The sequence below is a fragment of the Pempheris klunzingeri genome, chromosome 4, assembly GCF_042242105.1.
Source record: "Pempheris klunzingeri isolate RE-2024b chromosome 4, fPemKlu1.hap1, whole genome shotgun sequence".
NCBI classification, from domain to species: Eukaryota; Metazoa; Chordata; class Actinopteri; order Acropomatiformes; family Pempheridae; genus Pempheris; species Pempheris klunzingeri.
The window spans coordinates 679,661-707,500 of record NC_092015.1 but is presented as its reverse complement, the minus strand read 5'-3'; the positions used below and the strand labels follow the sequence as shown (position 1 = coordinate 707,500).

Genomic DNA, 27,840 nt, shown 5'->3' with positions numbered 1-27,840 from the left:
ATGACGGCTATCTTGTATCACAAGTGGGTATAAACGGTGCGTTCAGGGAACACATGTCTTGTTTCTTTCTCTCTCTGAGCTGCTGCCTGTATGTGTTAGGGTCTCTCTGCCCCCCCCCTCCATAAATGTGCTGCAGCAGCAGAGTGAAGTCAGAGGAGGTGGATGAATCTGATGCTTCTGGGAGATGAGATGAGATGAGATGAGATGAGATGGACAGACGATAACGACCTTCACCTCTCGTTAGCTCTCACTTCGTCTCCTCCTCATATTGGGAACATCTCCCTCACACGTCAAGTATTATATATATATATAACACCTAAAATGTCGGGGGGGGGGGCGTGGTGATGCATTTATGTGCCACACTGGTTCAGACTAAAACAGATTCATCATGTGACTCATATTTAAAATCCCACACCTGTGATAAAACCCAGAGAGCTACTTAACAATGCAACAATCCATCATGGAGGGCATCTTAAAGGGACCTTACCGTGTTTCATCTTCCAGAGAAGCTTCTATCAACACACAAATCTGCTGCAGGTCACTTTCACTCGTCTCTCAGTAACCAGGAGTGATGATGACCATCGACGATAACGAACGGGCTTTTCTTTGCTTCAGGCCACAGTCTGGGTGTAAAGACACTCTGACCTCCTGAAGACAGGACGGTGGCCCCCAGAGGACATGTGAGGGACAAAAATGTGTCCATTATAAAGATTCTTGATGTTTTATCAAGTTCAAACTCTAATTTTCCTGTTAACTTCAGTGTTTCTACCCATGATCCTCTCTGTCCACATCCTGGTGTGTGAGTGACTGGTAGGTAGTAAAAGTGTTGGAACTGGTCCAGTAGATCACCTCAGCCAGCAGACACCAAACGGGCTGCAATGGCTGCAACGTGATCCTTTGGGACAACTGCACCTGATCACAGTAGGTCCACTAAAAGAGCTTGTTTGATCCACTGACAGGCTCAGAGTGTTATTCTAAGTGTGTGACAGCATCATGGAAAGGATCCCTACAGAGAGAGACCTGGAAGATCCTTTTGGTTTAACCACAAACAGCACACACACCAGACTACATTCACTAAAACAGGGGGTTTAGAGCTGCTGCTCCATCAGGTAGAGTGTTTGTGTTATTGTGTGTTCTTTAAATATTGTGTTGGTTATGAATTAACCCTCGAAACACCAAAGTCACACTGCAGACCAACAGATGGACGCAGCAGCAGACCAGACTCCATTGACAAAAACAGTAATTTTCCAACACAGGAGTTTGTGTTGGAAACAAACCAAGTAAGAAAATGATGAAAGTAAATGGATGGTTCATTAACTGTCTCGCTGTCTCTCTGCAGGGCGTCCTTCATCTCCATCCTCCTCTTCCTCTTCATCGTGGTGGGCGGGATCACACCAGCTGTCAGTCAACCCAGCGACCCGTCAGGTGGGTGACAGCAGCGTTGTGATTGGACACGAATATTTGCTGCCAGTTTGGTCCAGTTGAGAAGACGCCTCTTTATGGAACCTCGTTTATTCTGATAAGCAAACAGATAAAACAGAACCTCTGTGTTATTTCAAACTGTACAAGAGGAAGATCATCTGCAGATAAACCAACTCTGAGCAGCGATCACTGTGTAGAGAGACGAGTCCAGCATCTCTAGCAGAAACCACAGAAGAAGAAGTGAAGTCAGAAACAAAGTGTAGCCAGGTGGAGGTCGTGTGTCAGCCTCGCTGAGGTTAAACAGAAGGTTGCATTTGAGGCACCGTGTTGTTCCTGTTGGAGCCACGTGGGTCCGTCTGTGGGGGGGGATTAAAAGGTGTGAGATATGATCCTGATGATGTATTTTCTTCACCTTCTGCATTGTGAGCTGCTCTGACGGTGAAAAACCTCCCGTGTTCGTGTGGTGCAACTCTGCAAAAACGGGGTTAATTAAAAGCCGGAGCTCTCGGCCCGCGGGACGGCGGATGGATGGTTCCAGAGAGAGGAGGGTCATTTGTAACGCTGTCGGAGAGCGGGGGGGGGGCTTAGAGGTGAGGTGGGGGTGGCAGTGGGGGGTCGATCTGCAGGAGGATGGATTGATGTAAAGTGAGGAGAGGAACAGACATGTTGGCGGGGGGGTGAAATGAAGTGTGGATGAATCCTTTGGGGAAACTCTGTTATTAGACTGACAAACTGCTGTGATGCAGAGAATCTGTTTAAAGACACAAACCTTCAGTCTGACTGTGATGACTTGGAGCTGCTCGATCGGTGTCCCTCCAGGACTGGATGATCACTGTTCCTGCTCACATTCAGCTGGTTTGGTCTTTAAACTGATGTTGGAGCTTCTAATGGGATCGAACAGGCCGCGTTTCTTCTTCGGCTGCTTTAAATGTGTTTCTAACGGGATCCAACAGGCTGCGTTGCCATTAGAAATGCCACTGAAAGTCTGCACGGGGGCTTTTATTTTGAAAACCGAGCAGATTCTCTTTGCCGTCTGTCTGTCTGACTTCCTGCCGCCTCAGAAACAGACCAGCAGTGAATCTTTAGCTGAGACGTCTCTGCTGGGACTGGAAAGGTTAACTAGATCCCTGTTGAGCTCCAGAAGTCACTGGGTCTGTTCTGAGGAGGAACCGTTCAGCTCCAGCTGCTGCTTCCTGCTCTTTAAAGGTCCCGAGTCCTGTCGCTAACTCTGAGATGTGTTTTCCAAATGTAAAGTGCGTTAGAAATAAAAAGTATCATCCTTATTATCAGCCTCAGCTGTGACCACGTTTATTTATCGTCTTCTCGTGGAGCCCAGAGCTGCAGGCGGATGGATGAAGTGTCTGTTGGGAGGAGCAGAGGGATGGGGAAGGAGGGGTGAGGATGGAGGTGTTAGGGTAGATGGATGGATGGATAGTGAGGGAGGAGGAGAAGGAGGAGGTGTATGGATGTTGGAGAAGGTTTTAATAGAAAGACTAATACTCCAGCCAGGAAAACCTGACAGGTCAATTACCCCCCCCCACACACACACAGGAGGTGTGGAGAGCCTCCATTAATCCAGCGCTCAGTGTTCAGGATCCTGAGGACCAGCGGGGCCGAACCTGTCCGACACCTTCGGGTCTCAAACTGAGGCTCTGGACCAGAAACGGGTTCCGTTTCTGCAGACATCTGACGTCTTTCCAGTTTTTGTAGTTGCACTTTGTCCCCGGGGCCGCTAGTTAGTAGAAAGGATCATTGGAGATCTTGTCCCTGGGGCCGCTAGTTAGTAGAAAGGATCATTGGGGATCTTGTCCCCGGGGCCGCTAGTTAGTAGAAAGGATCATTGGAGATCTTGTCCCTGGGGCCGCTAGTTAGTAGAAAGGATCATTGGGGATCTTGTCCCTGGGGCCGCTAGTTAGTAGAAAGGATCATTGGAGATCTTGTCCCCGGGGCCGCTAGTTAGTAGAAGGGATCATTGGGGATCTTGTCCCCGGGGCCGCTAGTTAGTAGAAGGGATCATTGGGGATCTTGTCCCCGGGGCCGCTAGTTAGTAGAAAGGATCATTAGGGATCAGATTCAGCTCCCAGTCTGAGGCCGTGGTTCTCCTCTGGTTCAGGAGCCAGTTGCTGCTGAGTTCAAATACCTCAGTGAGACGGACAGACAGGTTTGTGCGGCGTCAGCGGGTCACCATTTACCTGTCCAACCCTCACCTGGTCATCGCGGGTACAAGCAGCCGAATGAGGCTCCTCTTTGGGGGGTCTGGGCTCAGCCTGAGAGACAGGGTGAGGAGGTAGGACATCAGGGGGGAGCTGGGAGTCGAGCCGCTGCTCCTTCGTGTCAAAGGGAGCCAGTTGAGGTGGTTCAGGCACCTGGTGGGGGTGCCTCTGGGCCAGAACCTGCTGGAGGGATTCTGTATCTCACCTGGCCTGGGAACACCTTGGGGTCGATGGAAAGCCTTTTCTCAGGAGAAGGTCGCCTGGAGAGCCCTGCCGCGCCGGGTTTCTGGTGGATCCTCAAGATGTTCTCTCTTTTAGTGATCCTTCATAACTAAAGGGGTTTTCTGGAGCTCTTGATGGTTTTATAGTTGTCTTGGTAGGTAGTGGTCCTTTAGAAGGTTCCAGTGCTTCACATTTTGGCTCACTGGCACATTTTCAGCTCTTGGAGTGACTATTAAAGTTCTTTAAGTTGTTGTGCTTTTGGGTTCTCGGGGTCACGTTTGATTTATGTAAAGGAGGTTTAAGGGGTCCTCAGATTTCATGTCATCTTTGAGGATTTAGCTTAAGTGTATCTTCAAGAGTTATCAAGCATATGGTTCCTTAAGGGGGGAGCAGAGCTTCTTCAAGGGGTTTCAAGGGCTCTTGAAGTGGTCCTCGTGGCTCCTGATGAACTGTAAATGGTGTTTTAGGTGAGCCTTAACCCGAAGTTACTGTTGGGGTGTACTAGTGCAGTATCTAGTGCAAGCTTCTTGGTTTGTCAAGGAGTTCCTCAGTGTTTGTACTGTTAATGATCCTTTAGGTGGTTCCAGTTGGTTTTAAGGGTTCCAGTGATCCCTGAAGTTCTTCACATCTTTGAGCAGTTTCCAGTGCGGCTTATCTTTAAAATGATTAAAGTCGTAGTAGTAACTCATCCTTTCGAGATATTCAAGGAGTTTAAGAGTACTTTTCAGTTTTACTTGGTACTTGAAGGAGATTGAAGCAGTTCCAGTGATGCTTGAAGCCTTTGTGCTTCTAAAACTGTGATGCTCCTGTAGCTAGCTGCTAGCTGCTAGCTACAGGAGTGACCTCTGACTGTAACCTTGTGGCATCACGACGGGCATGTGAGACCAGTTTTGATGATGTGTGAGGTGACTCATGATGAAGTTGCATCTGTAATTTTTTATGCATTTTTTGATTTGTTCAGTGTCAGAATATCTTTGAGGCCCTGATGAAGCCAGATGGTTGAGAGAGGCTGGTTTGAATCATAGGTGGTCTGTGGTGTGAGGAAGAGGAAGAGGAAGAGGCCTGACTGTGGCTAAAAACACATTCGTCATCAATATTATTGTCACGTATTGAACCGTCATCATTTTAATCCTCCATCTAATTAACTCATTCATTATAACGAGGCCTTTGAGGATTGGGGGGAGTGTATGTGTCTCTGATTTGATTGACTGATTGATTGGCTGAAGACTGGACACTTGAGTCAGTGCTGAAGCCATTAGTCAATTAGATCAATTGGCAGAAATTCAGTCAGTTGCTAATTTTGATGATTAATTGGCCGTTGAAGTCGTTCTTCCAGTGGAGCTTCCTGGTTTCTGTTTGTAATGTGGTCTAAAGTGAAGGTTGTCTCCCTCCCAGCAGAATATGATTGTAAAGTGGTTATGAATACTACAGTACCCATGAGCCTTAGCAAATATCACTACGGAAGAACATCATCCAGAGCTTTAAAATCAGAGTTCATTGCTGCAGTCTTGAACATAATTATTCAAAAGTAGATCTGCAGCCGCAGCAGAGCCTGAAGCTCCCTGATTGGATGTTTGTTTCTCTCCAAACGTTTCTGTGATTACACGTGCTTCCTTATCTCCACCCCTGTAAGATGTGCCCCAACTCAGGTTCTTTAAATTAACCTCTTTGCCTTCTAGACACGCTGGTAGTATTTTTAGTGGCATTTTGTTGTTGTGTGGTTGTAGAAGTAGAGATACAGACAGTGTCTTTGTGTGGTATACATCTTAACCACCACAGGCTGTTAATAGTATAATCACATCACTGCTATGCAGATGATATTCACTTATACGTTGTCTGTGCTACCTCAAACACACCAGACTACATTCATAAAAACAGGGATTTTAGCTCACAGAACACAGGAGCTGCTGCTCTGCTGCTGCCTCCATCAGGAAGTTTGTTGCTCTGTGACTTTGGTGTTTTAAAGGGTTATTTCCACTGTTTTGTGTGCACCAACACTAAAGTCACACATGACAACACAAACACACTAACCAATAGAGGCAGCGGTGGACAAACAGTGCTCTGCAGGGTAAAATTACTGCTTTTGTCAATGGAGTCCGGTGGCTTTGAATCGAGCAATATAACAACAGCTTCTGGCCAAACAAAAAGGATTTTTCAGGTCAATTCTTCCAACATAAACACAGAAAAAACACAATAAATAATGAATGTAAGTGTTATAGAACAAACTCTTGTTTGAATATCCCACTGAATTCTGCTTGAGAGGCTTTTTTCCAGCCTGCTGACAGAAAGCTGCACTGTTTGGTCTCTCCTCCGTCCAGTGTCTCTCATTCTCTACAGCATTTTATACCAAATTAGAATAAGAGCAGCTCGGCCTGCCGCCCCTGACTGATGGAGTCTCTGGAGGAAGTGGTTAGTGTGCAGCTCAGATGAGTTTCAGTGTTTTAATGGAGCCGCTGCCCTCTGTGCTTTAATCCTTTAATGAGATGGGAGCGTAATAAGGTTGTTCCTTTGACGAGGCCAGTTAACGACGACATCCACTAAGCTCTGTTTGATTCTCACATAAAAGCTCTAAATCTGAGGCGGCCCAGCAGCCTGGACCAGGACCAGGGTCTCCTCTATTACTTCACTCCCATTATACTGTATTATCAAGACATAAAAAACCTCTAACAACAGCTAAAAGTTTTTAGCTCATTCAACCTTTTTCCTCTGTCCACGACCAATGATCAGCATGAGGGTGGAGCAGAGAGACACCAGGAGACACAGCTCTGATGTGTGATCATCATGTACACTACTATACTATTACTATACTATACTATTACTATACTATACTATACTATTACTATACTATACTATTACTGTACTATACTATACTATACTATACTATTACTGTACTGTACTGTACTGTACTATACTATACTATTACTGTACTGTACTATACTATACTATACTATTACTGTACTGTACTGTACTATACTATACTATACTATACTATTACTGTACTGTACTATACTATACTATACTATTACTGTACTATACTATACTATTACTGTACTGTACTATACTGTACTATACTGTACTATACTGTACTATACTATACTATACTATTACTGTACTATACTATACTACTTTTATCACTTTCAGGCAGTTGCGTACTCTGAAAGTACCTCTTTATTTTCCCTCCTCGTCAAATATTGTTGAATAGTTTACAGTTTACATTCATTGTCTGCAGAGGACGAAACTTTCTGTATTCACTGTTGTGTGCTGTTCCCTAAAATCCCTGTTTTAGTGAATGTAGTCTGGTGTGTGTGCTGTTTGTGGTTAAACCAAAAGGATCTTCCAGGTCTCTCTCTGTAGGGATCCTTTCCATGATGCTGTCACACACTTAGAATAACACTCTGAGCCTGTCAGTGGATCAAACAAGCTCTTTTAGTGGACCTACTGTGATCAGGTGCAGTTGTCCCAAAGGATCACGTTGCAGCCATTGCAGCCCGTTTGGTGTCTGCTGGCTGAGGTGATCTACTGGACCAGTTCCAACACTTTTACTACCTACCAGTCACTCACACACCAGGAGAGGACAGAGAGGATCATGGGTAGAAACACCAGAGTAACCCTGTAAAGGATTAAAGATGGTCTCTGAATCTGAATGGAGTTGTGTTCTGGAACTATTTCCTGCTTGGCGGATGGATACGCTGCTGTTGGACTAATATGCCCCCCCCCTTCTTTAGAGCCCATGTGTTATGACTGGGGGGAGTCCAGCGACGCGTCGGTCTCAGTGATGGAGGGCGAGGCCGGTTGGCTGTCCTGTCCTCTGTTCTCTCATCCCTCTGTCTACAACTACTCGTCCACCCAGAGCGCCGGACACAACCTCTTCTGGTACCGCCTCCCTGAGGGCCACGACCTGGAGCAGCCAATCAGGTACAGGTACGGCCGCAGCCAGCTCTCAGCTCATTCTCACCTTTAGCTCGGTGTTACAGGACCAGGAGCTGACAGACAGGGTCCACGGGTCCTGGAGGCTCTGGACAGTCATGGGATTAACAAAAGTCTATTAATACATTCAACAAATTATTGGGGCAAATCTTATTTTATTATTTCTTATTTTTGTTTAAACCAATATTTTTTCTTCCTCAGGTTGTTTCTGGTTTTTCGTGCATGCTGATTGGTTGGTTTTACTACATGTTGGCGCCCATTTATCCCCCAAACAGGAGGGAAGGTGTCCATTTTAGGAGCTTTGGGGTTCCATTTGCATGTCGTGTCACATTTATAGGTCATGGAAAGTCTACATCTGACCTCAGAACCACAATGAGGGCGGCTGGGGGGGTTCTCTTCCTGACTGTGATACCGACCAACCAGAGGACGCTTCTTTATACAGACTGATACCGACCAATCAGAGGACGCTTCTTTACAGACTGATACCGACCAATCAGAGGACGCTTCTTTATACAGACTGATACCGACCAATCAGAGGACGCTTCTTTACAGACTGATACCGACCAATCAGAGGACGCTTCTTTATAGACTGATACCGACCAATCAGAGGACGCTTCTTTATACAGACTGATACCGACCAATCAGAGGACGCTTCTTTATACAGACTGATACCGACCAATCAGAGGACACTTCTTTATAGACTGATACCGACCAATCAGAGGACGCTTCTTTATACAGACTGATACCGACCAATCAGAGGACGCTTCTTTATACAGACTGATACCGACCAATCAGAGGACACTTCTTTATAGACTGATACCGACCAATCAGAGGACGCTTCTTTATACAGACTGATACCGACCAATCAGAGGACGCTTCTTTACACAGACTGATACCGACCAATCAGAGGACGCTTCTTTACAGACTGATACCGACCAATCAGAGGACGCTTCTTTATACAGACTGATACCGACCAATCAGAGGACGCTTCTTTACAGACTGATACCGACCAATCAGAGGACGCTTCTTTACACAGACTGATACCGACCAATCAGAGGACGCTTCTTTACACAGACTGATACCGACCAATCAGAGGACGCTTCTTTATAGACTGATACCGACCAATCAGAGGACGCTTCTTTATACAGACTGATACCGACCAATCAGAGGACGCTTCTTTATAGACTGATACCGACCAATCAGAGGACGCTTCTTTACAGACTGATACCGACCAATCAGAGGACGCTTCTTTATAGACTGATACCGACCAATCAGAGGACGCTTCTTTACAGACTGATACCGACCAATCAGAGGACGCTTCTTTATAGACTGATACCGACCAATCAGAGGACGCTTCTTTATACAGACTGATACCGACCAATCAGAGGACGCTTCTTTATACAGACTGATACCGACCAATCAGAGGACGCTTCTTTATACAGACTGATACCGACCAATCAGAGGACGCTTCTTTATACAGACTGATACCGACCAATCAGAGGACGCTTCTTTACACAGACTGATACCGACCAATCAGAGGACGCTTCTTTATACAGACTGATACCGACCAATCAGAGGACGCTTCTTTATAGACTGATACCGACCAATCAGAGGACGCTTCTTTATAGACTGATACCGACCAATCAGAGGACGCTTCTTTATAGACTGGTACCGACCAATCAGAGGACGCTTCTTTACAGACTGATACCGACCAATCAGAGGACGCTTCTTTACAGACTGATACCGACCAATCAGAGGACGCTTCTTTACAGACTGATACCGACCAATCAGAGGACGCTTCTTTACACAGACTGATACCGACCAATCAGAGGACGCTTCTTTATACAGACTGATACCGACCAATCAGAGGACGCTTCTTTATACAGACTGATACCGACCAATCAGAGGACGCTTCTTTATACAGACTGATACCGACCAATCAGAGGACGCTTCTTTACACAGACTGATACCGACCAATCAGAGGACGCTTCTTTACACAGACTGATACCGACCAATCAGAGGACGCTTCTTTATACAGACTGATACCGACCAATCAGAGGACGCTTCTTTATACAGACTGATACCGACCAATCAGAGGACGCTTCTTTATACAGACTGATACCGACCAATCAGAGGACGCTTCTTTATACAGACTGATACCGACCAATCAGAGGACGCTTCTTTATACAGACTGATACCGACCAATCAGAGGACGCTTCTTTACAGACTGATACCGACCAATCAGAGGACGCTTCTTTATACAGACTGATACCGACCAATCAGAGGACGCTTCTTTACAGACTGATACCGACCAATCAGAGGACGCTTCTTTACAGACTGATACCGACCAATCAGAGGACGCTTCTTTACACAGACTGATACCGACCAATCAGAGGACGCTTCTTTATACAGACTGAGACCGACCAATCAGAGGACGCTTCTTTATACAGACTGATACCGACCAATCAGAGGACGCTTCTTGTTTGTCCTCGGCGGTAACAGCCATTTTCCAGGAGATGTGGCTGAAATGATGAGCAGCTTCTCAGAGTTGTAGCTGACAAATTTCCTGCCAATCGACCCTGGCCAGGGGGGCGGGGGGGGGGGGGGGGGGGGGGGCACTTTGACAGTAAGTGAATGATGAAGTGCAGAGTAACGGACAGGACGTGTGGCGTCCTGGAGGCGAGCGGCTTGATTAGCGTCACCGAGGCCGTTGGACGTGACTGAAGCTGATTTATTAATTTCAGTCTGATGCGATTCTCCTCCTGCAGCTCACAGCTCAGCAGAGACAGAGACAGACTGTGGCTGCAGCCGGCCGCCGCCGCCGACACCGGGCTCTACATCTGTATGCTACGGTAAGACACAGAGACACAAGGAGACACAAGGAGACACAAGGAGACACAAGGAGACACAGAGACACAAGGAGACAGAGAGACACAGAGACACAAGGAGACAGAGAGACACAAGGAGACACAAGGAGACACAGAGACACAAGGAGACACAAGGAGACACAGAGACACAAGGAGACACAATGAGACACAGAGACACAAGGAGACACAATGAGACACAAGGAGACACAGAGACACAAGGAGACACAATGAGACACAAGGAGACACAGAGACACAAGGAGACACAATGAGACACAAGGAGACACAGAGACACAATGAGACAGAGAGACACAAGGAGACACAAGGAGACACAAGGAGACAGAGAGACACAAGGAGACACAAGGAGACACAGAGACACAAGGAGACACAATGAGACACAAGGAGACACAGAGACACAATGAGACACAAGGAGACACAAGGAGACACAAGGAGACACAGAGACACAATGAGACAGAGAGACACAGAGACACAAGGAGACAGAGACACAGAGACACAAGGAGACAGAGAGACACAAGGAGACACAGAGACACAAGGAGACACAGACACAAGGAGACACAAGGAGACAGAGAGACACAAGGAGACACAGAGACACAAGGAGACACAGACACAAGGAGACACAGAGACACAAGGAGACACAAGGAGACAGAGAGACACAAGGAGACACAGAGACACAAGGAGACACAGACACAAGGAGACACAGAGACACAAGGAGACAGAGAGACACAGACACAAGGAGACACAGAGACACAAGGAGACACAGAGACACAAGGAGACACAGACACAAGGAGACAGAGAGACACAAGGAGACACAGAGACACAAGGAGACAGAGAGACACAAGGAGACACAAGGAGACACAGAGACACAAGGAGACAGAGAGACACAAGGAGACACAAGGAGACACAGAGACACAAGGAGACAGAGAGACACAAGGAGACACAAGGAGACACAGAGACACAAGGAGACACAAGGAGACACAGAGACACTAGGAGACACAATGAGACACAAGGAGACACAGAGACACAAGGAGACACAATGAGACACAAGGAGACACAGAGACACAAGGAGACACAGAGACACAAGGAGACACAGAGACACAATGAGACACAATGAGACACAAGGAGACACAGAGACACAATGAGACAGAGAGACACAAGGAGACACAGAGACACAAGGAGACAGAGAGACACAAGGAGACACAAGGAGACACAGAGACACAAGGAGACACAAGGAGACACAAGGAGACACAGAGACACAATGAGACAGAGAGACACAAGGAGACACAGAGACACAAGGAGACAGAGAGACACAAGGAGACACAAGGAGACACAGAGACACAAGGAGACACAGAGACACAAGGAGACACAGACACAAGGAGACACAGAGACACAAGGAGACACAGACACAAGGAGACACAGAGACACAAGGAGACACAGAGACACAAGTAGTTCAGTTCCAAGTAGTTTTTATCTCATGTGAGGATGTGGTCTCTGTTGCCCTGGTGGACGGACTGTCCCTTTAGTCCCCCTGATGTGTTCTGGCTGCTAAACACAACTGTGGTGGAAACCAGCAGTGATGTCTGATGACTCGCCTACATCCTGCTTCCTGTGTGACTCTGAGAAACACCACACACACACTCACACACACATTAACACACACACACACACTCACACACACATTAACACACACACACACTCACACACATTAACACACACACACACACTCACACACATTAACATACACACACATTAACACACACACACACACACACTCACACACATTAACATACACACACATTAACATACACACACACACACACACATTAACATACACACACATTAACATACACACACACACACACACATTAACACACACACACACTCACACACACATTAACACACACACACACTCACACACATTAACATACACACACACTCACACTCATTAACTCACTCATACACACACTCACACACTCACACACACACTAACTAGTTGACTACAACTCCCAGAGAGCATTGCTTCAGGCTGTGTTGCCGTGACGATGAGTGTGTCCCTCAGGAACAAGTCGTCCTGCAGTAAGATCTCCATGCGCCTGAAGGTGCTGCGGCCCGACGACGTGGTCCGAGCCACCGACTGTGATCCTCCGGTCGCCGTGGCAGCAAGTCAGGTGGTCGTCCCTCTGCAGGAGGGGGGGCTCCTGGACTGCCCACACCTGCAGGACGCCGCCAAGATGGCCGACAGCGAGCCCACTGTCACCTGGCACCGTGTGATCCACACCGGCAAGGTAGTCCAGACCAGACCAGACCAGACCAGGACAGGACAGATCAGCCTGGACTAAACCAGACCGGACTAGACCAGACCAGGACAGCTCAGACTGGACTAAGCCAGACCGGACCAGACCAGACCAGACAGGACAGATCAGACTGGATTAAACTAGACCACGTCATCCTTCATTGGTCCTCAGATGGGAAAATCAGAAGAGTCAGCTCTGTCCTGTCTGTCTGTCTCTCTGTCCTGTCTGTCTGTCTCTCTATCCTGTCTGTCTGTCTCTCTATCCTGTCCTGTCTCTCTGTCTCTCTGTCCTGTCTGTCTGTCTCTCTGTCTGTCTCTCTGTCCTGTCTGTCTGTCTCTCTATCCTGTCCTGTCTGTCTCTCTATCCTGTCCTGTCTGTTTCTCTGTCCTGTCCTGTCTGTCTCTCTATCCTGTCCTGTCTGTCCGTCTCTCTATCCTGTCCTGTCTGTCTCTCTATCCTGTCCTGTCTGTTTCTCTGTCCTGTCTGTCTGTCTCTCTATCCTGTCTGTCTGTCTCTCTGTCCTGTCTGTCTGTCTCTCTATCCTGTCCTGTCTGTCTCTCTATCCTGTCCTGTCTGTTTCTCTGTCCTGTCTGTCTGTCTCTCTATCCTGTCTGTCTGTCTCTCTGTCCTGTCTGTCTGTCTCTCTGTCTGTCTCTCTGTCCTGTCTGTCTGTCTCTCTATCCTGTCCTGTCTGTCTCTCTATCCTGTCCTGTCTGTCTCTCTGTCCTGACCTGTCTGTCTCTCAGCGCTGTGAGCAGGACCCTTTCTGGAAGAAGGACCGGGAGCAGAGGGGATCCAGTCTGCAGGTCCACCGGATGATGGACTCCTATAAAGGTCTGTACTTCTGCAGAGTCCAGTACCAGAGGAGGGGCCGGAGCCTGAACTTCACCAGGAGCGTCAACGTCACCACCGTCTGTGAGCCCCCCCACACTAATACTCACTAGTACTAGGACTAGTACTAGTCCTAGTACTAATACTAGTACTAACCGTAGTACTAATCCTAGCAGTAATCCTAGTACTAACATTAGTACTAACACTAGTACTAATCCTAGTACTAACATTAGTATCACTGTTACTACTGCAGCTGATCTCTGCTCTGTTTGTCTCTCAGATCCGTCACATTTACCCAAAGAGCCGAGTGTCCTCCAGCCGGCCAGAGACCAGGTCTTCACCGTCAGACGAGGTACGTCTCCCCAGGACCGCTGAGTCCTCACTCACCCAGTAAACCATTGACATCCACCCTCTGACCTCTGAGCTCTAAACGCTGCGTCTGCGTCCTCGCTGCTGCTTCTTCTTCTGGTGACGTCGTCTCTTGGAGGACCTTCTTCTTCTTCATGTCCCTAAAATGTGTCCAACCTCAGCTAGAAGGTTCCAGAAGTCACTAAAGCAGAATGAGTGAGAAAAGACTTCAGACATGTTGTTCATCAGAGGAGACTAAAGAAAGACAGAGAACATGTTGATCCAGAACAACAGGAACACTATAGACCTCCACTACACACTGACACACTGACTAACTAACACACACACACTATAGACCTCCACTACACACTGACACACTGACTAACTAGCACACACACACACTATAGACCTCCACTACACACTGACACACTGACTAACTAGCACACACACACTATAGACCTCCACTACACACTGACACACTGACTAACTAGCACACACACACTATAGACCTCCACTACACACTAACACACTGACTAACTAACACACACACACTATAGACCTCCACTACACACTGACACACTGACTAACTAGCACACACACACACTATAGACCTCCACTACACACTGACACACTGACTAACTAACACACACACACACTATAGACCTCCACTACACACTGACACACTGACTAACTAGCACACACACACACTATAGACCTCCACTACACACTAACACACTGACTAACTAGCACACACACACTATAGACCTCCACTACACACTGACACACTGACTAACTAGCACACACACACTATAGACCTCCACTACACACTGACACACTGACTAACTAGCACACACACACTATAGACCTCCACTACACACTAACAGATGCAGAAACAGTGAATCCTCGGCCTGTTGGTTTTTATTTTCGATCCCTTTAAACAGGGACATGCTAACATGCTAACATGCTAACATGCTAACTCTCTGCTGCTCTCCAGTAAAGCCTGAATTACTCCAGCAGCACTCAGCAGTGTCTCCAGAGGATCCTCCCGTCGTCCAGCAGCTCTGTGTTTTTATGAGACACGCAGCAGCTCGTCCACCTGTGAGGACATAAAGCTGCTCTGGCAGTGACGGAGAGGCAGCGCCTCCTCTGCCAACAACTTCTTTTAAATTGGTTTTCCTGAGAGGAGCTTCAACATTCAGGGAGTTAATGGTCTGTGCAGACTTAGTGCAGGCTGCAGGAGCTCGTCCCATAAAACAGGACAGGCCGTTAACACACTCCCGTACGGACACACTCCATCAGCCCTCACATCACACACATGTACCCCCCTGCTGAAGAGAGCAGCACCTGTCTGCACCTGTCTGTGCTCTGACTGCGGGTTCATTAGCTATAATTTAAGGCTGCAGTCGGCTGCTACCTGTCAGAGGAAGGCCAAAGGTAACCGAGGCCCCTGGAGCCCCTCTGACCTACAGCGTGGTGCTTCCAGCTCCTCCAGTCCTCATGTGGACATTATTAAAGAATCTACTAGATGGCCACCACCTACATGGATTAAGAAACCACAGCCTGGAGGGACGACGGGTCTACCAGGACCAGGGGTCCAGGGGTCCAGGGGTCCAGGGGTCCAGGGCCAGGGGTCCAGGGGTCCAGGGCCAGGGGTCCAGGGGTCCAGGGGTCCAGGGGTCCAGGGGTCCAGGGGTCCAGGGCCAGGGGTCCAGGGGTCCAGGGGTCCAGGGGTCCAGGGGTCCAGGGGTCCAGGGCCAGGGGTCCAGGGCCAGGGGTCCAGGGGTCCAGGGGTCCAGGGGTCCAGGGCCCCGTTTGAAGTGAACGTTAGCATTTGTTGTTGAAAAGTCCATTAAATGACTACAGAGATGTAAGTGATGTGAAGTGTGTGTGTGTGTGTGTCTCTCTCTCTAACTGTGTGTGTCTCTCTCTCTCTAACTGTGTGTGTGTCTCTCTCTCTAACTGTGTGTGTGTCTCTCTCTCTAACTGTGTGTGTGTCTCTCTCTCTAACTGTGTGTGTGTCTCTCTCTCTAACTGTGTGTCTCTCTCTCTCTCAGACATGGAGGTGCTCCTGGTGTGCAGAGGTCTGTTCCCCTACTTGGACTCCCCATGGGACATCTGGTGGACGGTGGACGGGAAGACGCCGGATCAGCTGCAGGACCGCCATCGATTCTCCACAAAGAACAGGTCTGCCTGTCTGCCTGTCTGTCTGCCTGCCTGTCTGCCTGCCTGTCTGTCTGCCTGTCTGTCTGCCTGGAGAAGCAGCAGGAGTCCCAGCTCAGAAGAAAGCTTCAGTTTAAGTGACGCTGTGGAGACCTCCTCTCTCTCTTGTACAAAACCACCAGACTCATTTTACCTCACACAGCTGGCAACTACAGGAGACCTGAACACATCAGGGGTAGTGTGTTTGGTGTGTTTGGTGTGTTTTAGTTTGTTTTAGTGTGTTTGGTGTGTTTGGTGTGTTTTAGTGTGTTTGGTGTGTTTGGTGTGTTTTAGTGTGTTTGGTGTGTTTGGTGTGTTTTAGTGTTTTTTGGTGTGTTTGGTGTGTTTTAGTGTGTTTTAGTGTGTTTGGTGTGTTTGGTGTGTTTGGTGTGTTTTGGTGTGTTTGGTGTGTTTTAGTTTGTTTTAGTGTGTTTGGTGTGTTTTAGTTTGTTTTAGTGTGTTTGGTGTGTTTGGTGTGTTTTAGTGTGTTTGGTGTGTTTGGTGTGTTTAGTGTGTTTGGTGTGTTTGGTGTGTTTTAGTGTGTTTGGTGTGTTTGGTGTGTTTTAGTGTGTTTGGTGTGTTTTGGTGTGTTTTAGTGTGTTTGGTGTGTTTTGGTGTGTTTTAGTGTGTTTGGTGTGTTTTAGTGTGTTTGGTGTGTTTTGGTGTGTTTGGTGTGTTTTGGTGTGTTTTAGTGTGTTTGGTGTGTTTGGTGTGTTTTAGTGTGTTTGGTGTGTTTGGTGTGTTTTAGTGTGTTTGGTGTGTTTTGGTGTGTTTTAGTGTGTTTGGTGTGTTTTGGTGTGTTTTAGTGTGTTTGGTGTGTTTGGTGTGTTTTAGTGTGTTTTGGTGTGTTTGGTGTGTTTTGGTGTGTTTTAGTGTGTTTGGTGTGTTTGGTGTGTTTTAGTGTGTTTTGGTGTGTTTGGTGTGTTTGGTGTGTTTTAGTGTGTTTTAGTGTGTTTGGTGTGTTTGGTGTGTTTTAGTGTGTTTGGTGTGTTTGGTGTGTTTTAGTGTGTTTTGGTTTGTTTTAGTGTGTTTGGTGTGTTTGGTGTGTTTTGGTGTGTTTGGTGTGTTTGGTGTGTTTGGTGTGTTTTAGTTTGTTTTAGTGTGTTTGGTGTGTTTGGTGTGTTTGGTGTGTTTTAGTGTGTTTTAGTGTGTTTGGTGTGTTTTGGTGTGTTTTAGTGTGTTTGGTGTGTTTGGTGTGTTTGGTGTGTTTTGGTGTGTTTGGTGTGTTTTAGTGTGTTTGGTGTGTTTTGGTGTGTTTTAGTGTGTTTGGTGTGTTTTGGTGTGTTTTAGTGTGTTTGGTGTGTTTTAGTGTGTTTTGGTGTGTTTGGTGTGTTTTGGTGTGTTTTAGTGTGTTTGGTGTGTTTGGTGTGTTTTAGTGTGTTTTGGTGTGTTTGGTGTGTTTTGGTGTGTTTTAGTGTGTTTGGTGTGTTTGGTGTGTTTTGGTGTGTTTTAGTGTGTTTTAGTGTGTTTTAGTGTGTTTGGTGTGTTTGGTGTGTTTTAGTGTGTTTTAGTGTGTTTTGGTGTGTTTGGTGTGTTTTGGTGTGTTTGGTGTGTTTGGTGTGTTTTAGTGTGTTTGGTGTGTTTTGGTGTGTTTTAGTGTGTTTGGTGTGTTTTAGTGTGTTTTGGTGTGTTTGGTGTGTTTTGGTGTGTTTTAGTGTGTTTCGTGTGTTTCGTGTGTTTTAGTGTGTTTTGGTGTGTTTGGTGTGTTTTGGTGTGTTTTAGTGTGTTTGGTGTGTTTGGTGTGTTTTGGTGTGTTTTAGTGTGTTTTAGTGTGTTTGGTGTGTTTGGTGTGTTTTAGTGTGTTTTAGTGTGTTTGGTGTGTTTTGGTGTGTTTGGTGTGTTTTGGTGTGTTTGGTGTGTTTGGTGTGTTTTAGTGTGTTTTGGTGTGTTTTAGTGTGATTGGTGTGTTTTGGTGTGTTTTAGTGTGTTTGGTGTGTTTGGTGTGTTTTGGTGTGTTTTGGTGTGTTTGGTGTGTTTTGGTGTGTTTTAGTGTGTTTTAGTGTGTTTGGTGTGTTTGGTGTGTTTTGGTGTGTTTGGTGTGTTTGGTGTGTTTGGTGTGTTTTAGTGTGTTTGGTGTGTTTTAGTGTGTTTGGTGTGTTTTGGTGTGTTTTAGTGTGTTTGGTGTGTTTTGGTGTGTTTGGTGTGTTTTAGTGTGTTTGGTGTGTTTTGGTGTGTTTTGGTGTGTTTTAGTGTGTTTTAGTGTGTTTGGTGTGTTTTAGTGTGTTTGGTGTGTTTTGGTGTGTTTTAGTGTGTTTGGTGTGTTTTGGTGTGTTTTAGTGTGTTTTAGTGTGTTTGGTGTGTTTTAGTGTGTTTGGTGTGTTTTGGTGTGTTTTGGTGTGTTTTAGTGTGTTTTAGTGTGTTTTAGTGTGTTTGGTGTGTTTTGGTGTGTTTTAGTGTGTTTGGTGTGTTTTGGTGTGTTTGGTGTGTTTTAGTGTGTTTGGTGTGTTTTGGTGTGTTTGGTGTGTTTTGGTGTGTTTGGTGTGTTTTAGTGTGTTTGGTGTGTTTGGTGTGTTTTAGTGTGTTTCAGTGTGTTTGGTGTGTTTTAGTGTGTTTGGTGTGTTTTGGTGTGTTTTAGTGTGTTTGGTGTGTTTTGGTGTGTTTGATGTGTTTTAGTGTGTTTGGTGTGTTTTGGTGTGTTTTGGTGTGTTTTAGTGTGATTGGTGTGTTTTAGTGTGATTGGTGTGTTTTAGTGTGTTTGGTGTGTTTTAGTGTGTTTGGTGTGTTTTGGTGTGTTTGGTGTGTTTAGGGTGTTTAGTGTGGACATCAGGGTCTTAACTTATGAGCGGTACAGACGGACCAGAAGAAAAGCAGTCAGAAAAAGAAAGGAAGTTCCATATGATGACTGAAGTCATGAAGTGATGTTCTGATGTTCTGATGTTCTGATGCTCTGATGTTCTGATGTTCTGATGGACTGATGTTCTGATGTTCTGATGTTCTGATGTTCTGATGGACTGATGTTCTGATGGACTGATGTTCTGATGCTCTGATGTTCTGATGTTCTGATGGACTGATGTTCTGATGGACTGATGTTCTGATGTTCTGATGGACTGATGTTCTGATGGACTGATGGACTGATGTTCTGATGTTCTGATGTTCTGATGGACTGATGTTCTGATGGACTGATGTTCTGATGTTCTGATGTTATGATGGACTGATGTTCTGATGGACTGATGGACTGATGTTCTGATGGACTGATGTTCTGATGGACTGATGGACTGATGTTCTGATGTTCTGATGGACTGATGTTCTGATGGACTGATGTTCTGATGTTCTGATGGACTGATGGACTGATGTTCTGATGGACTGATGTTCTGATGTTCTGATGTTCTGATGTTCTGATGGACTGATGTTCTGATGGACTGATGTTCTGATGCTCTGATGTTCTGATGTTCTGATGGACTGATGTTCTGATGGACTGATGTTCTGATGTTCTGATGGACTGATGTTCTGATGGACTGATGGACTGATGTTCTGATGTTCTGATGTTCTGATGTTCTGATGGACTGATGTTCTGATGGACTGATGTTCTGATGTTCTGATGTTATGATGGACTGATGTTCTGATGGACTGATGGACTGATGTTCTGATGGACTGATGTTCTGATGTTCTGATGGACTGATGGACTGATGTTCTGATGTTCTGATGGACTGATGTTCTGATGGACTGATGTTCTGATGTTCTGATGGACTGATGTTCTGATGGACTGATGTTCTGATGTTCTGATGGACTGATGTTCTGATGGACTGATGGACTGATGTTCTGATGTTCTGATGGACTGATGTTCTGATGGACTGATGTTCTGATGTTCTGATGGACTGATGGACTGATGTTCTGATGTTCTGATGGACTGATGTTCTGATGTTCTGATGTTCTGATGGACTGATGTTCTGATGTTCTGATGTTCTGATGGACTGATGTTCACTGCTGACACACAGCAGATTTACTCCTTTCTTGACTTGCTGCTGTCTCGTGTGTGCAGACTGGTGAAGGATGACTACGGGGACCGGACAGAGGAGAGCACGCTGGTGATCCAGGACTTCCAGTCTGAGGACCTGAACCGCGAGTTTAACTGCTCAGTGAGGAACGGGAGGGGCTCGGACACCCGCAGGGCTCAGCTGAAGGAGGAGGGTGAGGAGGGTGAGGAGGGTGAGGAGGGTGAGGAGGGTGAGGAGGGAGAGGAGGGTGAGGAGGGTGAGGAGGGAGAGGAGGGTGAAGAGGGCGAGGAGGGAGAGGAGGGTGAGGAGGGTGAGGAGGGAGAGGAGGGTGAGGAGGGCGAGGAGGGCGAGGAGGGAGAGGAGGGTGAGGAGGGAGAGGAGGGAGAGGAGGGAGAGGAGGGTGAGGAGGGTGAGGAGGGAGACCTGTTCCTGCTGCCGGGGCAACTGTAGTGATGATGAAACACTTCTTTTGATTTTACAGAAATACTTGTGAAGGCTTTTTTTCCAGTAGACACGATACTGGGTCCTGGAAAAGTCCTGGAAAAGTTTCGACCATGATAATGTGGGGGGGGGGAGTCGAGAAGGGACACTGATACCATGAAGATTTTCCTGTAACCATGACTGGACCGACTCACAGTCACTAACCTTCAGCTGTCTGTCTGTCCTGGTCCCGGTCCTGGTCCTGGTCTTGGTCCCGGTCCCGGTCCCGGTCCTCAGTGTCTCTGCCCTCGGTGGAGCTGGGCTGTGGTCTCGGTGTGACCCTGGTCCTGATGCTGCTGCTCTTCGTGGTCTACCACGTGTTCTGGCTGGAGCTGCTGCTGCTCTACCGCTCCTGGTTCGGCACCGACGAGCGGGACACAGGTGAGCCGTTCACCCGCTCGGCCCGTGAAACTCCCAGAAGCCCCGGGGCCCGATGGCGGCGGGCCTCTGGACGGAGAGCTGAATTATTGAGACCCTTTTTGTGTGATTGGAAAAAACAATCTGTGAAACCGTGAAGCTGCAGTTCAGCTGAAATACGAGCAGCTTTTACTTCCTGACACCACATTTCTTCTGTTTAACGATGACGATCTTCTCCGTCGGCACATTTAGGTTATTAAGCCTCAGGTCAGGAGACAACTTCAGTCACACTGCCAGGTTCACTGCATCAGCCCCGCAAACAGAGCCCCGAACCCACAAACACACACCTGCACCACCTGCACCACCTGCTCAGGTGGAAACATTCCTGCCGACACCTTTAGTTTCCTCCTACGCTGCCGTCACACCGGGCGGAGGCTCCTCCTGAAGCCCCCCCCCGTCGGTGCTTTCACCAGCGACTCCCAAAACAGCACACACGAGCGTTTGCTGCTCCACAGGACGGGGGCTCAGGCGGCGGGTCGGTTAGGTTCAGGCAGCCAATCACATTCATTGTAAAGACAGTTATCAGGTTAAAAGATCAATTATTATTATTATATATCATTATGTGTGTGTGTGTGTGTGTGTGTGTGTGTCTGTGTCTGTGTCTGTGTGTGTGTGTGTGTGTGTGTGTGTGTGTGTGTGTGTGTGTGTGTGCAGATGATAAGGAGTATGATGTGTACATCTCCTATGCGAGGAGCAGTGAGGAGGAACAGTTCGTGTGGTCGACTCTGTGCAGCGTCCTGGAGGAAGAGCTCGGATACTCAGTGTGCATCTTTGAGCGGGACAGTCTGCCGGGAGGGAGTGAGTACTCACACAGCGTGTACTGGTACTGCAGTACATTAGGCCTACACAGTGATAATCTGCTTCTACTGCTAGGAGTCCTGGTCCAGGTCTGGTACTGGTGTTACTGCTAGCTGTACTCCTAGTGTCACGGCTAGCTGTACTCCTAGTGTCACCGCTAGCTGTACTCCTAGTGTCACCGCTAGCTGTACTCCTAGTGTCACGGCTAGCTGTACTCCTAGTGTCACCGCTAGCTGTACTCCTATTGTCACCGCTAGCTGTACTCCTAGTGTCACGGCTAGCTGTACTCCTAGTGTCACCGCTAGCTGTACTCCTATTGTCACCGCTAGCTGTACTCCTAGTGTCACGGCTAGCTGTACTCCTAGTGTCACCGCTAGCTGTACTCCTAGTGTCACCGCTAGCTGTACTCCTAGTGTCACGGCTAGTTGATACTTGTAATGTTTTTACTACTGCTGCTAACACTGGTACAACTGTTAAAACTGCTCCTGCTCTTCCTCGTCCTCCTGCTACGACTACGACTACTAAACACACTGACGGCAGACTGGGCTAATGTGCTGCTTGTGCTAACTGGTCGTAGCACTTCTTCTGCTGCCTCCTCTTATTCCTTCTACTGTTCACACACTCACCACCCCCCCTCTCTCCCTGCAGCTGTAGCAGATGACACTCTAAATTGTGTGGCTCGTAGCCGGCGCCTCCTGGTGGTCGTTAGCCCGGACTACGCCTCACAGGGCTCCCAGGCCCTGCTGGAGCTGAAGGCCGGCATCGACATCATGGCGCGGGGCGGGAGCCTGCGGGTGATCCTGGTCCAGTATAAGCCCGTCCGGATACAGGGCTGGGTCAGGGACCTGAGGAGGGCCCGGGTGGCCCTGGTGTTGGTCCGATGGCAGGGCGACAAGTCCAGGGAGCTGACGTCTCGCTTCTGGAAGAGGCTGAGGGTGGAGTTACCTGTGAGGAGGGTTAGCAGCAGAGAGGAGGGTTGGAGGAGCAGTAAGGAGGTGGCTCTGATGAGGCTGCAAAGTGAGAGCAGCACTAAGTCCCAAACAGGCCTCATCAGCAACACAGTCAAAGACCCACAGACGGTGTTCAGGTGTGCAGCCTGAAGCAGAGTCTGGCTTTTACGCGAATCAACGGATGTTATCCCCGACATTATGTGGTGTCTCTGCTCTGGGCTAAATTGGACGGGGGCTGGGGGTGCTGGTGCTTTTCAAAAATTAACAAATCAAAGTAAAACAAAGCAGTGAAGTGACAGATTCCCCCCGCAGCAGAACATCTGCCTGCTGAAAACACATCACAGGAGCTTAAAACTGAATTTGAATATTATAATATGAAATATCTATAAAACAGATATTTTAGGAGACAGGTTCATCTTGACGGCTTCAGTTGGGGCCGCCTGCACTTGAAACCCACCGGCGGCGTGTCCCAGAAGCCTCTTGGCGCTCTGCTCCTCTAAAGTTAAAGATATGTTGGCGCTGGCGGCAGCAGGAAGTCAGACAAACAAATGGCAATGAGAATCCGCTATGTTTTCAAAATAAAAGCAAAAGGAGGCTGCAGTGGGTTTTCTCAGGCTCTATTGGAATCCTGACTGCAGACTAGCAGTACTCAGTACATACTGCAGTAGATACTCTCTCCTCAGGCCCGTCATACAGGTATTATCGCCCCCTGCTGGTCGGAGGATATTTCACAGAATATGATGGCATCTAGTTTACTTAATTTTAGCTTATTATGAACATATAACCACTGTTTATATTGTAATATGTATTAAAAATATTGTTAAAACAATTATTGGTGCAGGGAAACAAAATCATATTAATATATTTATGAGCTCTGAAGCTCCATAAACTTTCATTTTATTGTTAATTGTCACTGTATTTATATAAATCCTGTCAGATTGCCAGTGTAGCTGCAGGCGCACCAAGTGTTATCTGAATATGATGAACAATACATGCACAATCAGTTCAGGGGACTCTGAATGTAACACAGAAATAAAGTTGGGTGTCATCTGCATAGAGGGAGATTCACAATATATGTGATATATATTTTATAAAGTGTGTCAGAGGGAACAACGTACACCGATCTGTGTACTGCAGCCTTTCAAGTATTATGACGAGAAAACAGTAAAACTTAGCTGGTCATGACTGTTCTGCACTTCCTGCTGTTTTAAATGATTATTATAAAAAAGGGATCAGGAAAAAGAAAAAGGAAACCGTTTGGCGTTTAAGTTACACATCGTAAGTTCAGTATTCAGTGTTAGCTAAGTCACGACCTTCTGTGGTAGATTACAGGAGTAAACTTACCGGCTGTCTGATCAAAGTCCGATCCAACTTTTAAATTCGGCCTTGTTGATCTAATATGAGTGAATATTCACCAGCTGGAGGCTTATTTCTCTCCTCAGATTTGTTCAGAAACAGATTCTGGTAGACTGCTGAGGAGATAAAAGCCTTCTGAACCACATTCATACAACGCTGCGTCCTTTTTCACAGCATGTGAGGTGGACTGGAGCAACATCCAGGTATCTTTGGCACACTGCAGGTTTAGCTTTAGGTTTGCATACGACATCCCACGTTGTCGGTACATACCGCTAGTGTAGTATGCAGTTTCAAATGCAGCTGAAGGCTAACATTAGCATGTCTTATAGTATTATTAATGCTTAACAATCAAATAGGAGCATGTTAGCATGTTATCGGGGTCAGTATTTGTGTTTTCCATAAAACAGTGATTTGAAAGGTGAAGATGACGTACAGGATGACCAAAGGCAGTGAGATCCTTCTTCAGGGGACTCTGAATGTAACACGGAAATATGTCATCTGTGTAGAGGGAGATTTATGACATCATATACAACAGCCTGTCAGAGCACCACAGCTATAACAGGTTTCAGAGGGAACATGGATCCAGTTAGGAGGATCTGTGGAGCTCAATGTTTCAAATATTGTGACAAGAAAATGTATTTGCAGGTAAAATGTACCTGGTGGTTATTTTCATACTTCTGCGCTTTCTGTATTATTTATTAATGTGATGTCACTGCTCCTGGTGTTTCAGTGTATCAGCAATAATTCAGCAGTTATATTCTTCTTCTGAAACTTACCATGCTATTCATTAACAGTTTTGTGATGGGAGACATTTTTGTCTTTGTGTTTTAGCAGTTTTCAGTATTTCATATTATTTTTTTGAATAAATGAGTTTTTCATCCAATGGTTTGTCACCATCATTCATTTCAGTGCTTTTTATTTCCATGCCCTCCATTTGCTCACAGGCTTGAATTTTTAGGAGTTTAATGCACGTTTGAACATGAAATCACAGATTCACCAACTCCATGAACTCACATTTCATTTTAAAACCAGGAAAGTAAGAAGTCGATCAGATTCTGCTGCCACGCCAGCAGCACCTGAGCTGAGCTTCATGCTAACATTAGCAGGCTTTTATTAGCGAACACACTCACATGTTTCCTGTTCCTGTCAAGTGAAACAGTTGTACTCTGTTAGTTTTTGGAGGTGAGGGCGTTAAAACCTCCACTGGAACAATGGATAGAGGAAGTCTGCTTTAACTTCAGATGAGTGGTTTGAGACTGAGATGTGTTTTGGTGTTTGAACAGAAACGAAGGACAACGTCACTATTTTAAACCTTTTATATGACTGGCAGGAACAAAGAGTGACTGTGGTGTTTTAGAGGGTCAGTTTGGATCCAACTCAGTATTAGCAGCAGACCAGCAGCTCCTGTGTTCAGTGAGCTAAAATCACTGTACTGATACCGACCAATCAGAGGACAGGACACTTCTTTACACAGACTGATACCGACCAATCAGAGGACGCTTCTTTACAGACTGATACCGACCAATCAGAGGACGCTTCTTTATAGACTGATACCGACCAATCAGAGGACGCTTCTTTACAGACTGATACCGACCAATCAGAGGACGCTTCTTTACACAGACTGATACCGACCAATCAGAGGACGCTTCTTTATACAGACTGATACCGACCAATCAGAGGACGCTTCTTTATACAGACTGATACCGACCAATCAGAGGACGCTTCTTTACAGACTGATGCCAACCAATCAGAGGACGCTTCTTTATAGACTGATACCGACCAATCAGAGGACGCTTCTTTATAGACTGATACCGACCAATCAGAGGACGCTTCTTTACAGACTGATACCGACCAATCAGAGGACACTTCTTTATACAGACTGATACCGACCAATCAGAGGACGCTTCTTTATACAGACTGATACCGACCAATCAGAGGACGCTTCTTTACAGACTGATACCGACCAATCAGAGGACGCTTCTTTACAGACTGATACCGACCAATCAGAGGACGCTTCTTTATAGACTGATACCGACCAATCAGAGGACGCTTCTTTATAGACTGATACCGACCAATCAGAGGACGCTTCTTTACAGACTGATACCGACCAATCAGAGGACGCTTCTTTACACACAGTATGTAAAGTGGAAACGATCTGTATATATTTATATATATATATATTTATACACCAGACTTGTCCTTCATGATGATTCTTTTGGTAAAGTTGCTGTTTCTGACTCTTCCTGTCTGTCAGACCCATCAGACGCCATCCTGCACTCGATGCAGCGGAGCCGGCGCCTCCTCTTCGTCCTCAGTCCCGACTTCCTGGCAGAGAAAAGCGTCAGCCTCCTGGAGTGTCGTCTGGGTCTGTACCTCCAACATGGCCGCCAGGCCTCCATTATCGCTGTTATTTACCGTTCGGTCAGTAAGCTGGCCTCTGTAGAGGCGGCTCAGCTCCGACAGGCCGCCGCCACCACTGTGACGTGGCGAAGGAGCCGATCCGAGCCGCCGCGGTCCCGCTTCTGGCTGCGGCTGAGGCTGGCGCTGCCTGTCCGGCCGCTCGCTCTGGGCAGGAGGTTGATCGACAGCACGTCATCTCACTCAGACCTGGCCGCCCTGGCGCTGCACAGAGCGCAACGGATCCAGAACCAGAACCAGAGAGACAGAGCCAATCAGAGCCGCAGAAACAGGCAGGCTTCGGCCTATCAGAGCCGCCGAGACATCCAGGCCCTGCCGAGAGGGAGGGGCAGGGTGAGGAGGGAGGGGTCACAGCACAGCAGGAGCTGCTCGGGCTGCGCTGGCGTCATTGGTCAGGTGGAGGACAAGGGGGCGGAGCTAGCAGTAGAAACAGAGGCGCTGCAGGTGTCACATGACGGGACAGAGATTCGGTCAGACCGGATCCCAGAAACGGAGCCCGTCCCAGCCCCTAACCCCGCCCCCATCCCTGACCCGGCCTCTGAGCCGGACTCTGGCTCCGCCCTGCCCTCCGGCCAGCAGGACGATGGCGGCAGCAGATGATTGGCTCCAGGACCTCTGAGGAAAAGTGATGTCATCAGGGAAAGGGGCGGGGCTAAGCAAACAGAACGTAGCAGCGCCCCAAGTTTAACCCACGATGCTGCTTTCAGGTGACACGGCAAAGATGGTGAAACAGGAATCTTCAATACTTACTTAATAACTTACAATAAACTTTAACTTCAGATTTAACTCCGTCCACCCTGAAGCTGTGAGGAGGAGTTCGACCCTGGTGGGGTTTTGGGGTTAACGGTGACACCCCCACACTGGATTCACTGACAGGAAACAGTCTTACTGTTTGTGATTTGTGCTGATAGATCATATTTCCTGCTGCTGCCTCTTCACTGACACAAAGGAAGGACTTTTATTGTGAAACAGTCACAGGAAGCAGCTTCTTTCTCTAATCAGTGAACATTTTAGAGAACGATGAAATGTAGAAATCACCAGACTGAACCGCAAACGTCAGCGTCAGCTCGGTCACAGTCAGGCCGTAAAACTGTCCCACGTGACCTGAACGCAGCATCGTGTCATCCCATCATAACGTAGAGGCAGCA

General features: G+C 47.2%; 1 protein-coding gene across 4 annotated transcripts in view; it reads left to right on the top strand.

Moving 5' to 3' along the window:
- il1rap (interleukin 1 receptor accessory protein) overlaps positions 1 to 25,139 on the top strand; it is a 32,390-nt gene extending 7,251 nt beyond the window's left edge. Inside the window, exons 2-12 of one of the 4 annotated variants that reach the window (XM_070828917.1) lie at positions 1,340 to 1,425; positions 7,583 to 7,772; positions 10,553 to 10,636; positions 12,726 to 12,951; positions 13,707 to 13,875; positions 14,072 to 14,143; positions 16,194 to 16,323; positions 20,318 to 20,475; positions 20,991 to 21,134; positions 21,825 to 21,968; positions 22,617 to 25,139. In XM_070828917.1, the coding sequence (XP_070685018.1) occupies positions 1,340 to 1,425; positions 7,583 to 7,772; positions 10,553 to 10,636; positions 12,726 to 12,951; positions 13,707 to 13,875; positions 14,072 to 14,143; positions 16,194 to 16,323; positions 20,318 to 20,475; positions 20,991 to 21,134; positions 21,825 to 21,968; positions 22,617 to 23,068 (1,855 nt within the window). In that variant the 3' untranslated portion in view covers positions 23,069 to 25,139. Of the gene's footprint in view, positions 1 to 1,339; positions 1,426 to 7,582; positions 7,779 to 10,528; positions 10,637 to 12,725; positions 12,952 to 13,706; positions 13,876 to 14,071; positions 14,144 to 16,193; positions 16,324 to 20,317; positions 20,476 to 20,990; positions 21,135 to 21,824; positions 21,969 to 22,616 lie in introns of all 4 variants that reach the window. The other 3 variants (XM_070828915.1, XM_070828914.1, XM_070828918.1) reach the window with 3 other exon arrangements.
- The last annotated feature ends 2,701 nt before the right edge of the window (positions 25,140 to 27,840 follow it).